This window comes from Dysidea avara, chromosome 5 (genome assembly GCF_963678975.1).
Source record: "Dysidea avara chromosome 5, odDysAvar1.4, whole genome shotgun sequence".
Classification (NCBI taxonomy): domain Eukaryota; kingdom Metazoa; phylum Porifera; class Demospongiae; order Dictyoceratida; family Dysideidae; genus Dysidea; species Dysidea avara.
This window is the reverse complement of record NC_089276.1, coordinates 29,391,058-29,410,054: the sequence shown is the minus strand read 5'-3', so window position 1 is coordinate 29,410,054 and position 18,997 is coordinate 29,391,058. Positions and strand designations below refer to the sequence as shown.

The window sequence follows — 18,997 nt, the reverse complement described above, 5'->3', positions numbered from 1 at the left end:
TTCTTTACTTAGTAATATATCCAAGGTGCTAGAGCGAATAATTTACAACAAAATAATCAATCATATTTCCAGTAGGATCAACCCAGCTCAGTTTGGGTTTTTACAGAATAGGTCAATGACTCAGCAACTTTTATTATTTCTATCAAAAATTTTTATCACTCGTCATCAGCTGGATGTCATCTACTTAGAAATTAGCAAGGCATTTGACACAGTTTCCCACTCACATCTTCTTACCAAACTTCTATCATTAACATTGGAGGTGAAGTTTGGTCCTGGTTCCATGCCTATTATTACAAACAGATATCTGTATGTAACTATACAATAACAGTAATTCCTATCTACTTCACTTCCATTGGAATCAGGTGTACCACGAGGTAGTATCTTATGTCTCCTCCTGTAACGTCCTGTTCATCATATACATGAATAACCTTCTCAATGCTGTTCTCTTCAGCAAATTAAACCTTTTTGTTTGCAGATGACACTAAGTGCTTTAAACATATAAGAGAACATAGTGATATGAATCTCTTACTAAACGATATCAACTGTCTGTCAAACTGGAGCACAACTTCACACCTGCCATTTCATCCCTCCAAAAGTTATCATCTATCCTTTAACGTGAAATTCCAAACATCTTCTACTATTGACAGTACCACCATACCTTCACTTCCCACACACAAAGACCTTGGAGTAATAATTAGTAATAACCTTGAATGAAGTCCTCACCTGGATAGTAACTAAAGTCTACAAGACCTTAGGTCTTATTCGAAGAACATTTAGTCAATCTATGTCACTGCCAGTAAAAGTTAAACTCTACAAAGCACTGGTCAGATCTCAAATCATGCATTGCTCTCCAACTTGGCATCCTTACCTTATGCAAGATATTACCAGTGGTAATATCTTTCATAAGGTAAGGACATTTACCAGGTTTGAACAACTACAATGTAGAGCCACCAAATACATCCTGATTGACTATACATCCGACTACAAAACAGGTCTAATAAAACTTCAACTTATTCCTTTAATGTATGTTCTGTTAATGTAGTTTTTTGATACTGTCACAGGATGCCAGTATTCCATCAGTGTAATTTTCAATAATATAGTTAATTTATTACATTGTACAACCTTTTTGTCTGTCACTGCTTTTTACACTGTAATGTAAAGTCTTTAAATTAAAACTACCCATTGATGTAATTAATTCCCCAGCTAGATACTAATAACTAAGGTTAATATACCTCCTCTGATTTAGCTATTTATAAAGCCAATGCAGGAGTCACATTCGACTAGACTGAATGATTATGGAGTCTAATACGTAGCTAGCTAGCTACAAATATAGTTGGTAGATATTGAAAGGAAAGAATTGAAAAAATAGAAATAGAACATCCGGGAGGCATACCCCTTTGTAATAAACAACACAACCACAACTGCCCACAAGGGGATTGACACTTGACTTGATCAGCCACACCCGTCTATGAGCGTCCGGAATATCCAGAGTTGCTCCGTATAGCTATAATATTATTTTTTTTCACATTTGAATTGATTTGTTGACTGTAGCTGAAGAACAATAGCTAGCTACTACTCTGGCTAAATCCATACGAAGTTGCTAACTACTATTGATAAAAGTGAGTGTAAACGATTAGCCACAGTAGCTAGCGATCATGTGTGCATCATTACACAGTTGATAAGATGCATGCAGTTATAGTTAATTTATCCAACGTATATCTAAAGATACCCTGCATGACCCACTAGCTATACTACCATGTATCATGGCACCGGGTGATGTGATAGCGCTCTCGTGCACCAGACCGCTTTGTGGAGTGGGGGAGAGGTGGCGGTCTGGCTTACCGGCCCACGATATTATAGCTACAGGATTAGCCGTACGGCGTGCATGCTGAACGTAGTTAGGGGTGTAGCTATGGTACTTTTTTTTACCGCCGGACTGGTAGACCTATAATGCAACAGTCTTGCTAAATTATTTGCGTGGATGTAGCTACGTACCTGGCCTCCAGAGCCTGGTTCAGTGGCTATAGCTAGTTGGCTGTAACAAAGGCGCTGCTGCGCTTAAAGTAATAGTAGCTGCGCTGTTGTATACTTAGACTATGTTTCTCCAGCTTAGAGTAGCTATCACCATAAAGCCAGGATTTGGTTTTGTAGCACAACGCCATCATAGAGGCCATCATTCATGTAGCTACGTTTGAACTTTGAAGCTTAAAAAGTCACATGACATATCAGATATCAATCATATCATAAACCGCGGATTACTTAAGCAATGCAAACCGCAGGTTGTAAGGCTCTTGAACTGCTTGAACAACTGCATAAATAGAGCTAGCTATGCACAAAAAAAGCTTATAGCAGGTTGAAGTGGCTGTATATTTTCCCTTAGTGAAAGTAGTCACTGAAGGTTTACTGTCGGTTCAATAACTGGTAGCTATACGGCTTATCGAACCGACTTTTAATTCAGTTTTCAAATACGTATTTGACAACAAAAATAACTGAAATCGATGTAGTCAATTATTAAAATCTCCTGAGCAGGCCAGCTAGGGCAACAACTAACTATATTATTATACTCTATGGCAATAGCTTAGCTAACTATATGGTGTTGCTCCATTTTAGAAAGTATAGAGATCATCCCTTGTGCAAACCAATTAGCTATCCTTATAAAATTAATCCCTTTGATTGTCATGGAGCTAGTATACAATTTATTTTAAATGTGCGGAATTGGAATTTCTGCTCTTGTGCTAGCTGTGCAATTGCTGCTGCTGTTGCTACTGTTGGTTGTGCTGCTGCTGCCACCACTGCCATCACTGCATGTTGTTGTCCATGCTGCCAATGCAGTAAGCTATACAAATAGCAATGCTGATAATGAATGTAAACTGTTTGCTTTGAACTCAATTAAGTGTCTGCACGTGCCTTTGGTTTTATGTAGCAATATTACTTCCACTAATGATATGTTAGTATGTCAGTTGGGTGAACATAATATGTGACCAGATTTCACAGAACCGATCCAAATCGCACATCAGGCAAAATCAAACTAACACCACCAGTGGATAGCTACACTATCGTACTACAAGTTTTGACCCTCAGCACTACTCAAACTACACGAGGCTGGTTTTTACACACGTCTTTTCTGGGTGGTGTGGAGTGCTCAAATGGCGGTTTCAGGCCTTGTGAACGACCTGGCTTGGCAAGAGTCAGTGGTTTACTGGTGGACAGCCTTATAATGTTGGCCAGACGTGTTCTCTGCTGATTTTGCTACATATCAGCCACTAAGGAGCCAGCACAGCCCTGTAATCTGGTGTCTGGACTCCAATCGTGGTCTGCCTCCATTTTGAGGTCTATCTTTTGCCCTCCCCACCACCCCCCAACCTCCACCCCTTTGTGAGCACTCGTGATACTACTTCGCTCGTCCAACTGCTCAGATTTTCTATCTTATTTGGCGGGAAACTGTACAAGCAGCTACAAGTACTGGAAGTGGCTTGAAAGGTAACAGATTGATGCATCTTTTGTGTAAATTTTATACGCGTGCTTGCTATCCTTGGAGAGTTATGCTGGCTTCAATTCTTTAAAACCGTTTATCTCGGAACTTCTAATGTGCGATTTGGATCGTTTTTCCAAAATCCAGTCACATATACACAATAAAATAATTTTGTAGCATCAGAGAGTTAATTATATATATATAATTATAAATAACAGCAGCTGCTTTATATTCTACGGCTACACTAAGGCATAAAAGCAACGGCCATAGTTTCTACAGTTTTACTAAAAATTAATTTCTCAGTCTAAAATGGTAACCAATGTCTATTGATTTAGAGCAATTACATCAACAGTATAAGTCTTTTCTTCAGCTACAAATGCTGCAGATACAAATTAACATGCTCACTATGACTGCACAACTCACTACAGCAACTAACAAAAACTTTAACTTAGTGCTGGGTTTGCATGTGCAGTCAACATCTCTGTTAATGTTGCAAGCATGCAATACTGTTCGGTTGGCTTGTTTCAGATAAGATAAGATAGTAACCACTTTTTAATCATATTCCTTGTAGCAGAAGAAAAAACATGTTTGTATCTTTATTCACATTATGAGTTACCATGCATTACATAATTTAACTACAGTTCTTATTTTGCTATTTATATATTCTTTAATTTTGTATACTGTCTGTGCATTTTGCATATTCTTTCCACATGTACTTAGGTGCACAAACATTTGAAAGTGCATCGGCAGGATGAAACTGCTGTTATTTGCACTGTTTTCATTGCTGAGCTTTCACAAGAGGTGAGAATCACATATACTTAACATTAATTTATACAGTGTTTGATACATGATAGCTTATATATGTACAAAATGAAACCTCCTCAACATAACTGTAAATGGGACAATGGCTGCAAGATATGTAGAAGTAGCTTTATATGTAAACCATAAAACACATTTAACTTCTTTTTTTGGGAAGCTACTACTATAATGAAGTAGTATCATTGAATAGGTGGCCACTACATGATGAGCTTTCACCATATACAGTCTGGTTTTGAGGTCTACACAATTTTAGTAGTCTGCATTAAACCCTACACCTGAGCTAAGTTGCTACTATATATACAAAGCCTGACAGCTGCTAGATTACTAAGCACTGTTTTCTACCTTTTTGACTTTAGCTTAATTGCTGTACTTTTGCAGCTGCCAATAAAAAGAAAATTAGGTTCAGTGTAGAGTAATCAGGTAGTAAACATTTGATGTTGTTATTGCAAAAAATTCAAATGGCACACTTTGCTAATGACAGCTATACAATGTTTTGTGTCTCCTCTTTATATGCAATACTGCTTAGACACAATGTCGTCTTGCGAGAGTGTGAACAATTACAAAAAACTCTCTAATGAAATGGTGTGGCACCCATTTTGCTCATGAGTATTCATCCAATTTTGCTTGGGGTGAACACTTAATTGTGAGTGAAATGGGTATCACGCCCTTTAATTAGTGAGTTTTCAATCACTTGCACTCTTGCGAGATGACATTGCATTTGAGTGGTACGATATTATTGTAAAGATCACTTGACAGTCTATGGATTTTAATTGGTGACCTGTTTGTCAGCCAGTCAAATTTGAGTACTCAACCTTGTTGGAGTCTTCTAATAGGTTATCTTTATTTAGCTATAAACTTAGGCCACTTCAATTTGATTAGTTTTTTTATAGGCCAACATCTCAGGAATATAGGATTGGTAGACTTTCACAGAAATTAAAATATTACTGTACAGAAGTCTGCACACAATATACAAGTAAGGGGGCATAATCTCGACAAAACAGTAACTAATTTGTAGCCATAGTGTGTTTCTGAACTAGGAAATTATTCTGCAGTTGGAAGAATATGAGACTTGTGTTCAGAGTTTCTTGTGGTATTTTATCTTCATTTTCCACTTATGAAAATTTATTTTAATTTTTCAATCTATGAAGAATGTACTACTGCTTATTTGCTGCAATTGTTGTTCTAGTGCCTCTCAGAGATCTCATTGTACTGCGTCATACCTGACCTATCATACCTACTATGAACACACAACTCAATACTCAAGTGAAGCATACACCCAACGTTGTGGATTGTTTGGATGGAGTAGATGTACTGTTTATCGGTAAGTGAAGTATTTTGGCAACACTATATTTAGCAATCTTGAACAGTCACTGAATCAGATGTATTTAGCTCTGCATGCACATAATATATTTAAATGACATTAGAATGTAATTTATTTCTAGTATTATTTTACTACCGGTTTATGTAACAGTTGCTATCTGGGTCAGTCAATCACTTGCAAAAACTGTCCATTCTTTAATCTGATCAGTGCAAAACATAGGAATTAAATTACTTACAATCTGTACATCCAAACTGCTATTCTGTAATTTGCTTTTTTTGTTGTAAAATAGTTTTCATATGCAAAACTTGTACAAAAATTTCTTACAAGAAAATTTGTGCATAATACTGAACAGAGCAACCATTCACATAAATGATACAAAAATATTTTTACATGAAACTTTTTATCACGAAACTTTTTTGCATAAAATAAAGCAAAGTATGGTTGCTCTCATTCAAGTCATTTGTTTTACCGGAATGTGTCATTTTACAGACAAACATCAACAAATCCTGTAGTTGCAAGACAAGGTTCAGCAGTAGTCTATCGTGTAGTGTGTTGTGCTGGATATACTGGAACATATCCTAGTTGTCAACGTATGTATGTAAATTAATATAACCAATGTTTATAGTAGATGTTTGTATCAACAGCAATCTGTGAACTTTCATGTATGAATGGTGGAACATGTTCTGCACCTAATACATGTAGTTGTGCTCCTGGTTGGATTGGTGAACAGTGCAATGTAGGTAAGTGCAGCTAAAACTATGTATCTACCTACACTATGATATTATCAATAATCATTAGATGTCGATGAGTGTCTACAACCAAACCCACCTTGTCAGCACACGTGTGTAAACACACTAGGAAGTTATACTTGTAGATGTAATGATGGCTACACATCAAATGGAAATGAATGTGATGGTAAAATTTAATAGAATAGTGCTGTATGTATGCATGTACACTGTATGTATACTTACATACATACATACATACATGCACACAAACACACACACACCATGCACACCACGCACACGCACGCACGCACACACACACACAAACATCATACATATATCCACGCATGCATGCATGTATGTATTTATGTGTGTGTGTGTGTGTGTTTGTGTGTGTGTGGATGTATGCACTATTGTGTGTTTATTTATAAGTATCTTAAATGCTAACCTCTATATTTCATATAGCATTCTTCAAGCTTGCAAGTAAAACTTTTTGCATATACGTAGACACATATAAATCATACAGTACGGTAGTATTGTATATTAAGGATCATGGAGTTTTGGGCTTTCTTGCCCTTCAAAGTACAGCCTCAGTTTTCCTTCAAAGTAGCTTGGCGGTATTGCTTAAGCATAACCAAACCCAAGAAAGCCTTCAGAGTGACCCCAAACCCTTCCAACAAGTTTCTAAGAAAAATTTAACTGGATATTCTAGTGACTAACCCCAAGCATAACTCAACAGTCCATTAGGCTACGGGCTTGATTGTTTCACTGTTCAAAGTCATTTTATTCTGAGACATGCCTTTTCACCAACCGCAGTACATACACATACCATGAATATACCTATGTTCCCCAGCTCTTTTCACTGATGACACAAGTTGTCAATTCACAGTAGTGTGATACGGTCACATGTTTACATCTAAATATTATTAAAAGTAGAAGGAAAAAATAGAAGTTTTAAAGAATAAAAAGTAGTGAAACAAGGGTAGGGAATAGTAAAAAAGTAACGAAACAAGAGAGGTTGCCTATACTTGCAGATAAATTAATGGACAGCTTCCCTGTGGCTGTAGTACATAGTATATAGCTATGTGATTGCTGAGACACTTGCTCTTCATTTGTATTACTGTGTAACAGGTGGAACATAGCTGAAGACAAAGTGTAATTTATCCACTGCGTTTTTCAGTAATTTATTGTTAGGCTGGCACCATTTTTTCATTTGAAGTGGTGTGCATGGCTTCATTAGTCATAACTATGTTATAGGTTTAAAAAAGTAAATTAACAAGTAGAATGAAAAATCAGAAAAGAATCAAAGAATAAAAAAGCAGTGAAACAAGGAATAGCAAAAAAGTAGCAAAACAAGAGAGGTTGCCTAATTAATATACTAATGAACATTTAATCTGCAAATGAAAAATGTACTTTATTTTCCATAACTACAAAAATACAGTTCAGATGTGAACGGTTTATAGCCCACCAACTGTACATTATGAAACTTTAAAGCTTAATATTAAGCAGACGCCAGTGGTTTGTTGTCAATAATCCCAAGGACAGCAAGGAACCACTAAGGCACCAACCTAATACTATAACCCAGTTATGAGCAGCTCTTAGTCCCACAGAAATATAGCTTAAGATATATGACCAACTCTGGAAAATCTGGCCATATTACAGGTTTGGTTTTCCACTACAGACAAAAAAGCCACATTGTAGCTATGCTACTAAAATTTCACTGTTATAATCAACAAAAGTTAGGTGATCTGTGTTTGCTGGCAAATCCAGCAGGATTTCCTTTATGAAGCTCTGCTTGTAGTTGATTTATCTGGTTGTAAAGAACCTTAATTTGAATTTCAAGCTTAATGAAGTACACCAAGGCTGGCTCAGCAAGGTGGGCCAGGTGGGCCATGCCCCAGCCAATAATTCCTGCCAAAATATTTTAACTCAGCAAACCAGTTTAATCTCACAGTTTAATTATTCTGACACCTGGTTTCCAATCATCACTGAAGCAACTGGCCGTGTTTCTCCTTGTAACAGCTGCTGTTTACATTGTTTGTCATAGTTGTAGTTGTTGTAGCTTGGAGGCCATTCACGATTGTTATCTCACACGATGGACCTTGTAAAGTAATGCGCCTTGCCTTTATTTAGGACAGTTATTTTTGTTTAAACATTTAGAGCCTCAACATACGTGACAACACATGTCATCATCAAGTTAAACCATTAATTTTCATCCTCTCACTTTTATGAAGACATATATATGGTTTAAGGAATCACTCTTGCCAATATTCATGGTTTACTGAGTTTAACGTTCTTTATTATGATGATAAAGAAGTGTTTTGCCCCACTTTCCAAAAGCGGTCTACCAGGGAGAAGGAAATATGTAGCTTATACAACAAGGTCTGATCAAGCTTTTTAAAGTTTAATATTAATACTTACTGGTTTATAAACCAACATTGCATTGCCAGCAGCTTTCAACAAATTGAAAGATTGACTGGAAAAAGTTTTAAGCTGGATACTAGCTAGCAATGAGAATACTGATCATGTTTAACAAATTTTCTGTCAAAATTATCATAATTTTCATTCTCAAGCATCTAAATTTTAAAAAATTTCCTGGGGGCCATGCCTCCAGACCCCCTAGAGGGCAAAATGCAAAGCATTTTGCAAGCACAGTGTGCAGTGACTTTTATCCCTATTAAGTATATAACAATTTAGCTCACCCAATGTTTAAAAAGTGAACTGATCCTGAAGTACACTTATGGCAGCAATTATCTAATACTGGAACTCATTAATGAGCAGCTTAGTCAACAGAAAATAACTGAATCTTTAGGTTATTAGCAGGCCTGTTATGCACTACAAAGACACTGGAACACTAGAGATAACACACACCTGTACTACGGTACAGTTCAACTATAATTGCATCATATCACACATGAACTTGCATGATTCCATGCTACGTTAGTGCATGGCTCACGTTTGTGTACTCACCTCACTTCTAGTGGCAGCACGTATGTGGTTTCATTAGAACATGCAATATTCTTGTGGAGTATACAGTGGAAAACCAGTAAACCATGCAGCGAAAAGTAAAATGTAGGATACGCATACCACATCGCTGCATTTTATCGCGGGTCTTTTGACCAACATCACAGCACTGTATCTCTGGAACATAGTGTTTTACAGTACCAACTTGTAATCACCACCATCTTGTTGGAAATTTAATTATCTTTTAAATGGTGCCTAGTATAAGGGCATAGGGTATTTGGTTTACGAGCTGTGAGTAATATTAAGCTATAGCCCCAAAGTACTCACCAAATATGGCTGAAACTTAAACAGCCCATTAGTTTTTCCCTATACAGTGAGGAATTAAAGTCATAAATTAAATTTCGAAAAATGAAAACAATCACTCAGTGGATCACATATGGTTTAATTCAGCCATCAATTCATCTTATGTCATTCATGCACTTGCCTGTGATGCGATGTACTAAACAGAAAATACTGTAATGCTATCTAGATTATATGTTATGTGCCAATGTTTCTTTACAAACTTCCTCAATGTTAGCTGCTGTGATAATAATACAAAATTTACTATGAAGGTATGCAATGTTCTACCTCCTATTCATTACGACAAATGGGAAGTGGGGATTGCTATACAGGGGAAATTTGGGTAAGCATGTCCCCATCCAGGCCTGTCCTTATCTGTACCACTGCATGAGACAAGAAATTGTATGCACATGTACATTTTATGAAGGAAATGTTATTTTCTGTGGTCCACAGATATTGATGAATGCAGTTTGGAGACTCCACCATGTGAACAGCAATGCAGAAATACTGTGGGCAGCTTCGTGTGTTCATGTCGTTTTGGTTATGCTGTGGACAACAGTGACCCAACAGCTTGTGTTGGTATGTATACTGTAACTTCTATTACTTTGTATGTAAAAATACTCCAGGAATTTGTATGCACATCATCATGTGTAAAACTGATGAAAATATTAAAATTATTGGCTGGGTACCAGCTGCACTTACAATTGCAGAAGGGAAAGGAAATGATTTTAAAATTAATGTTAAAATTTTTCTTCAGACCTAAAATGTGATGACAAGTATAAGGAAAATTTAAATGATCAATTTGTTCATTAAGTATACAAAAATATTACTTCTTATAAAGTAATAATATATATGCTTAAAACCAGAGTGTCTTGTTCAGAGTAGTGTTGTTCTAAATGATCTAGTGCTGCAAATTAATTTTGATGTAATTCTAGTTCTAGCACCCTCAGTCATCTTTTGTTAGTTATAGCCTAAGTAAACTTTTATTTTAGTTCTAATACTCCAATTTCCTGTAATTACAGTTAGTATTAGTTCCAGTGCCCTATTGTTAGTTCTAGTACCATAGCATGCCAGTTTGCAACGATTGTATTCAAAGTTTGACTAATTACTTGACTATACTGTACATACAAGTATATATGTATAAGGAAAAATTAGGAATTTTGTTTGATTAAGGATCATAGAAAAAAGTAGGACACAAGGGAGATCATTTACACCTGCAGATATATTATTGGACAATAAATCCCTAATTAGTTGATACCCATGACATACACAGTACAGTAGACCCTCTCTTTGTCAGACACCTTAGAGCAATCATTATTTGAGAGGGAATTTAATTTTAGGCAGTTAACATGAACATATAAATAAAAGAGTTATACATTAAAAAATAAAGAAAATGGATTTGTTTCATTCAAAGGAATGGCGTAAGTGTATTGTTTCAACGTATGAAGGTGTTTTGATCCTAAACGATTCTACTTACATTCTATTTAAAGCTCACCATTAATCTTTACGTATGATATGAAGCAAACGTTCATTTTCTCAGACTACAGTAGTTACATATGTCTAACGTCTGTAATATTAAATACAGTGCAATGAATAATGGCCTAATGTATTTCGCGGACTGGACTCGCGGACTGGACTCACGCACTGAACTGGAAACAGTTTTTAAACAATAATCCAGACATTATCCATCTCTTGCTACACTGGAGACCCCACTATCGAGCTACAACTGCTGGTACTACTCTTCCTTACAAGTCTACAAACTAGCGCATGCACTAATTAATTAGAATATACTTACGATACACGAGTACTGACAGTGATAAAGCGTGATAGAGGCTATTGTTGTAGCATAGATGTTTTCCTTTATTGTTTTGGCACTAGTACTAGGGTTGTAGAGATGAGTCAGTAACAATTCTTAGCAGGGTAGCTGTAGATGGCACCGCCCGGCGAGGTGATGGGGCTATGCAAATAAACTGGGTCATCACTACAGCCCTAACACTAGTCCTAAGTACTGGAGCAACAAAGGAAAAACATTTAAGCTACAACAACCTCTATCACGTTTTATCACTGCTAGTACTCGTGCATCATAAGTGTATTCTAATTAATTAGTGCATGCGCTAGTTTGTTGACTTGTAAGGAAGAGCAGTATTAGCAGTTGTAGCTCGATAGTGGTCTTCAGTGTTGCAAGAGATGGATAATGTCTGGATTATTGTTTAAAAACTGTTTCCAGCTCAGTGCGTGAGTCCAGTCTGTGAGTCCAGTCCGCGAAATACATTAGGCCATGAATAATACCTAATGTCCAGATGTGCTTTATCTGTAGCATACTTGTAGACATGCTTTGCTTTAAATGCTGTAGATATTGATGAATGTGTTTCATCCCCATGTGAACACATCTGTTTAAATAATCCTGGAAGCTATCAGTGTTTATGTCGAAGTGGATTTGAATTAGAATTTGACTTACATGATGGCACAGGCAGTTGCATTGGTGAGTTGAAGTGTTTCATGTACTATTGCAATATGATTGGTGTGTGAATCCACCTGTCAGAGTATGCACGATCATTTAATATTGCTCCTTGTTTTTCTATCCTCCTGTACCACTGTACTGAGTATATAGTCTCTGGTGGAGTGCTAGCACCAAGTCAAATGATTGGGTGGTGGTTTATGCGTAGATACACACAGCATCCAGCTTTAGAAAGGTTCACTGCCTTAGGCAAAAAATAGGGGTTAGTACCTACCACAATGCTTGGACACCTGCTATTGTTAGGATTCATACGTATGTAATTCATTTAGATTAGCTTTGATCATTTTGGATTTAGATTAGCTTAGATCACTATGAGGAGGTGGTTACCAATGCGACACTTGAACATTTCAAGTGGATTATTTTTTTATGTACACACTAACATGGTAGACAAGATAAATATCCTTGAAACAAATTGTTTGCGTGAAAGTTTTCTCACCACAGATATATAAACAGCCCTCTATGCATGCTGTAATTGTACAGTATCTCCCAAGTTCCAAGTGGTTCTTTTAGTAACTCTGTTTCTGATGACTCATTAAGATGAAAGAAGGCTGTAAGCATATTAGGTATAGTATAGGTTGCTAAAAACTAACATGCCAAGTTACTCAATTAGTAAGTATTCACTAGTGTCTGTAGGCAAATCAAGTATGGTAAAGTACACTCTACTCTTATACAGCACTCTATATTATGCTATTTAAACCCCCAAAATACTGCCATCAAATTTTACACCTTGAAAAAGATTGTCACGAATGGTATATCTGTAACTAATGTAAAATCTAGCTTTAAAATAATCAAACCCTTACAGTAGCACCAGCATTTAACTTTTAAATGCCAAAATATGATATTCATTGTGCCTGTCTGCCTTGCCTGTCTCTAGAGGCGAAATGATGTATAACATCTGTTAATATTAAACCACCTGTCAGGAGCTGAAACCACCATAATTGTAATATTATTAATTGTAAAAATGAAGTAGGGATCTAGGCAATAAAAAGTAGTGCAACAAGAGATGAATAATGGTATTACAGCATAGCTATATGAGAAAATCCCTACATTGGCACGTTATAACAAATATTTTGTTCAATGCCAAAGAAGGGATTTCACACCAAACTAAGCTGCAATACCATTATTCATGATCATCTCTTGTTTCACTACTTTTTATTTCCTGGATCCTTACATCATTTTTAATTTAATATACTAGTTTGTTTGGGTTTTTTTTGTTATAGCAAACAGCTATACACATGTGATTGTTCTATCAGGGTGACTGCTGTATTAGAGTATCTCGAGTGAGCCTTTAACCTAACAAGGAGTGTGTTACTATTTCTGTACAGTGGAACTTTTCTTATCCGGGCAGTCTGGTACTATACATACTACTGTCAGAAATGTCAGTAACTAAGAATACCATGCTAATGTGCTAAAGTGACTGACTTAAATACAAGCATTGTTGTTATTACTATCAATTAGGGTTATACAGTTTTGTGAGCAGAAGAGGAAGCGACTAAAGAGCAGTTATAGTCACTCTCCTGGGCTGTAAAAGTGTGTTATTGCCTAGCAACAAAGTGGTAGTTATTACTAGTGGAATAAACAAGCTACCTAACAGGTAAACAATTAAGCTCCCTCCTTGTGCTTTCATCTAACCCAAATTTCCTTATAGTGAATAGGCTACAGGCCATGTGACTAATTTAGGCTGTCCAGACAACAGAGGTGACCAGATAGTAGAGGTCCGGATAAGGGAGGTTCCATTGTACTAGCGTTATAAATACAGCTATACCAATAATAAGGGTGTGTGGTGATTTTGATCACATAAAAAGATTGTTAAGGGGAATTGTCTCTACATTCAATTATGATTAATTCGTTAATGGGTGTGATCTCAGTCCAATCATTAAGTTAAAGAAATATATTATTATTATTATTAGCACATATACTTTAAAGAATTTTGTTGCATCTAATTATGCCACTCAAGGAAAGTGCTAATAAAAAAATTAATGCCTCAGTAGGATTTCATTGCATAAAGAAGGTAATGACCAGCCTGTAAAAGAAAAGACAAGGTGCAGAGGGCACACACTCGTTGGAACAACAACAAACAACACATGTCACTGGTGAGTTTGTTACTGTGGTGTACAATGGTGTCTGTGCACTGCTTGGTTTGGCCTCCAGCCATGCAACTGTGGTCAAGCAGGCAGAGCTGGCTGGCCGACTGGCTGGCTGCTGGCAGGCTAAAACTCAAGTTTTGATGATTTTAAAATTTCTTTATCCATCCACCTGTAAGCGTTTTCTTGATTTTATGGTGTTTTTGACTAACACCATTCTGTAAAGGTGATGTAAGATGTCTCTAGGATGATTTTTAAAGATGATATTTTAGGCGGCATGTGTTACTTCTGGCGTGGTCCCTACATTAAACAGTACGAATAGATTAAAGTGCAATTTAGGTGATCTATATGCAACATGCTTAGAAGTCATTAGCCTTGATGGACATTTGTATGGTAGCAACACATTATGCACCTGGCCCAATACCCAATCTTTATTGCTCAAAGGGGCAGTATTCCAAGCCATACAAGTGTTGAAACAACAACATTTAATTTTGATGCTGTTATACACAACTACTGAGCAATTGTGGTTGGGAAATGAACTCACTTCCATAAAGCCTGCTGCAATGACTTGGAATACTTTTGTTCCATAAAGCCTGCTGCAATGACTTGGAATACTTTTGTTGTAAAATTACATGTCTAGACAGGTTATGTAAGTCAAATAGAAAATTGTAAACAGCCTGATTGCTTGATTGTATTGCAATGGAATGGAACACTAGCAGAAATGTAGCTGTAGTGCTAGCCATTGTAGACCATTAATTAACTCAACAGACTTGAAGTTCTTGTCAGTGATACAATCATGACAACAGTACAAATTGGTATTAGTTTCCAATTTGTATGGGGCAAAGCTTTACAGAGCAGTTCTTTTTGCAACCAAACAATGATATGAATAGCAGGACCTTACGAGTAAAACAGTACAAATTTGTTTACAACTATCCTGTTAGAAGATCACTACAAGTTCACCATTAATTTTTGCAGCATGATGTAATAAAACACAACAAGTTGTTACATCTTGAGAATATCTTATGAGATGTAAAATTAGCATTTGCATGGTTTGGCATACTGTCTCTTCAATCTGACAATAATAGGGAACAAAATATATAGCAGTTTGCACCTATGTTATACTGATTATATTAGATCAAATGAAAATTAAGAAGCCCACTAATTTAGCTATTGCGATGTAGGAATCATAAAGGTTTGCACTTCCTGCTAAGAAGGTCAATCATGCATATAGAACCTATCATCACAATAACAAGCACATTTAGGGGAAAACATGCGCACCTATCAGAGTGTATATTAGGCTTAATTATATGCATACATATCATTATTGTTTAGTTACGCTACCACTCACCTACTTATGTGGTCTGCTCCTCGGATCTTCATTCTTCACCTCCAGCAATCCATTGATTGAGGAGGGGATTTGGTGAGTGTTAGGGGCCTCATCTGCCATGGTATATGGCCTACGCAAGGTTATGTAATTCCAGCGGGGCCAAAGTAGGAAGTACTTTTGGTTTATTGATGCTTGAGTAATGAAAGAGTTTAGAGCAGAGAAGCGTCTCTGTCCTAAACTCTTTACGATAGAGGCCATAGGTAGGTCATAATATATTATATATATATATATATATATATATATATATATTGTGATCTACCCCCCCCCCCCCCAAGCATCAAGGTTATTTATTTTATTTAGACCATGCAATGTGCAGAAATTTGATGGTGACAACATCTAGTATTATGCACGATAAGCTATGCTTGCAACATACAGAAGATGATGTACAAACCGAGCCACGGTAACATACGAAACAAGCAGTGGAAGCGACATACGTTGGTATACAAACAAGCAATGGTGACAACATACATATCAAGCAAATGTGACGACATACAAATGTGACAATATAAATATTAGGAAGACATAACACACAAGCTAACTAACATGCAACTAACAACACAATGGTGTGTCCCATGCCAATTGCCTAGCAAAATTGTGGAGCACATCCTAACCATAGAACTAGATATATAACGAAGACACTGTACCATGTACACATTAGAGCAAGCACCGTGTTTTGAAATGATTCCTATTACAGTTGTATAGGTTGAAGTTTCCTTTAATGACAATAAAATGTACTTTTCTTTGTGACTATTATAAGACTCAAGGGTATGGTGTACAAGAAGCTGACACAACACCGTGAAACTGCTATACAAAGTTCTAACATGCACCTGGCTGCTTTTCTGCATACAATTTATGATTACTGTGTTTTTTTGTTTGTTTTGTTTTTAACAGGTATGAATTCAAGTACTGCCAACGTGTTCTGCTCACGTTGCTGCGCATGCGTTGTTCTTATTAGAACCCACTGTTGTATGCTAATATTTTGGATACTTGCATGGCCTACGCTTCACAACATTAACTGTGTTTAATAACTTAAACTTTATTTATACTTGTGTTTTAATACTATGCATTTTCCCACATTCAGATATTAATGAGTGCTCATCATCCCCCTGTGAACATTACTGTACTAATACAGTTGGAAGCTATGAGTGTTCATGTAGGAGAGGGTTCATGTTGGATGACACTAGATGTAGAGGTGTGTTGACATTATTTTGAATATTTCCAAAATGAGATTGTACTCTACCTGTAGATATTGATGAGTGTGTATCACGTCCATGTGATCACTTGTGTACAAACACTATTGGCAGTTTTGAGTGTTCATGTAGAAGTGGGTTTATGTTGGATACCAATGGGATATCTTGTAATGGTTAGTCCACCATCTACAGTACTTAATAGTGCTACTTTTGTATATACTTTGTAAAGTGGTGCTGTTACTACTAGAAGCCTAAGCCAACTATTATAATTATAACAGTGATGTTCTAGGAGAAAACCAGCTTTTTTAAAGTAAAAGCATTCGGCTTATTAAAAAGACATCTCTAAAGATTAACATTATTAAACGGAATACTTACTTAATATTGGGATGTAGCAGGGATGCTAGATCCCAATATTAATATATTTAGATGCTCTGGGATGTAGCAGCACTGCCACATCCCAGAGCAATGTAAATTTAATAAACATGTGGTACAAAATACTCTACTTCTACTTCTTATTTGCTATATAAGTAACTAAATCACTAATTGTGACCCAGTTTGGGAAAACCAGTCTTATGAACATCCTCTTGCCCTCCTTCTGGGCCCCTGCCTCCCTCCACCTTTGGAGCTCGGTTTAAAAACTATGGGAAACTTAGTTGTTGGCTACTTGCACAGTGGTTGCTCTGGAAGGTAAGGGATTGGTGTAAAATGTGTGAACATATGGTATACATAGATTCAACTATTGGCGAGCTACAACACATTAAATACTTAAAACCGGTATTGCTTGATACTTTTAAATAAGTGATATGACCGGTATTCCCAGACTAGGTCACAATTAATCAAGCACAGCCATGAAAGTTTGACTTTTATGAGAATATGGCATGTTCACATTAAAAAGGACACTACTATTAATTGAAAGCTAATAAGTATGTGTTATATTTACATATGTTGGAACAGAATCATCAAAGTTGAAATATGTAATCCATGTACAGATATTGATGAGTGCCAGATATCACCACCACCTTTATGTGCACAAGACTGTGTTAACACTATTGGCAGCTATAGGTGTGCATGTGGTGTTGGATATGAATTGGATAGTGATGGAGAATCTTGCAATGGTAAGTATATGCCTAGGATTGATAGAGAATCTTGTTATTCTTGATGGTTGGGTACAAGAATTACAGGCATGGTGATGAATAAGTGCGTTGTTCATGTACAGACCTGTGGGGTTGTTTATGAAGAATTCAGTTAGCAGTTTGATCATAAGACACACAATAGTGTGCCGTGTGGCCAAGAAAGCTGGCACGCCACACTGTGAATATATTAACAGGAAGAAAGAATTAACATTTTAATGTGTGCATAGCTCCATAGCTCCTTCTTTAAAGCACATTATAAAGCTGTTGATCAGGTAGGGTATGGGTGTGGAGGTCCCTGGCTTAAAACCTGGATAAAAACTTTCCAACATTTTTTGTCCATTTTTTACTTCTCAGTTACAGTTCTATTAAAATATCTCTATCGTACTTTTTGTCACATGTTTGGTTTTGCTTTATACATATCTCCTTATCTAATAATCTCAGTACTTTCAAACCACAAAAGGTTTACATTACTATAGTAACTTCATGTACAGACCGATCTTCAAGTTATTCCATCAATCGGATTACCCTCTAGGCATGTCAAAATTGCACGTAATTTTGTTGTTCTTAGTTCAATCTATATATAAATTGGACTAAATGTGTTGCAGTATGCTCTTACTACCCTCCAAATTTGAAGTAAATCGACTAAAGTATGCTTGAGTTATAGCGAGTAGAGCAAAAAGAAAAGCAGATGAAGAAAAATAGGAAGAAAATAAGATGAACTTTAAAGGCACATATCTAGTGATGGCTGGGTGGATTTAACTCAAATGTAGAATAGGAGGTACCATAAATATCCCAAGGGACTTTCTGCAGCAAAACTGGTTTATTTCTGTTCAGGCACTATTATTGAGCTACAAATGCATGAAAACAGCATTGTCTTAGTTCCAGTAAAATTATACACTTGTCTGTCACGCATCCATACTAGCCATACTTAATGCACAATGCACTATTGTATGTCCTGATTCACAACACAGGGTTCTACCTAATTTTGTTACCCTTAGGTCCTGTGGTAGCACCCTCACTTTGTTTGTATGCTATAGCACAAAAC

The 18,997-nt window shown here is 36.5% G+C and overlaps 1 protein-coding gene across 2 annotated transcripts in view; it reads left to right on the top strand.

Annotated features, from left to right (window-relative positions):
* Window positions 1-18,997, top strand: part of LOC136255849 (fibrillin-1-like) — a 146,449-nt gene that overhangs the window by 5,893 nt on the left and 121,559 nt on the right. The window contains exons 1-11 of one of the 2 annotated variants that reach the window (XM_066048735.1): window positions 1,498-1,619; window positions 4,193-4,273; window positions 5,478-5,612; window positions 6,102-6,202; window positions 6,257-6,352; window positions 6,411-6,527; window positions 10,094-10,219; window positions 11,994-12,122; window positions 16,711-16,821; window positions 16,876-16,992; window positions 17,809-17,934. In XM_066048735.1, the coding sequence (XP_065904807.1) occupies window positions 4,224-4,273; window positions 5,478-5,612; window positions 6,102-6,202; window positions 6,257-6,352; window positions 6,411-6,527; window positions 10,094-10,219; window positions 11,994-12,122; window positions 16,711-16,821; window positions 16,876-16,992; window positions 17,809-17,934 (1,108 nt within the window). In that variant the 5' untranslated portion in view covers window positions 1,498-1,619; window positions 4,193-4,223. Of the gene's footprint in view, window positions 1-1,497; window positions 1,620-4,192; window positions 4,274-5,477; window positions 5,613-6,101; window positions 6,203-6,256; window positions 6,353-6,410; window positions 6,528-10,093; window positions 10,220-11,993; window positions 12,123-16,710; window positions 16,822-16,875; window positions 16,993-17,808; window positions 17,935-18,997 lie in introns of those variants that run through there. The other variant, XM_066048736.1, reaches the window with a different exon arrangement.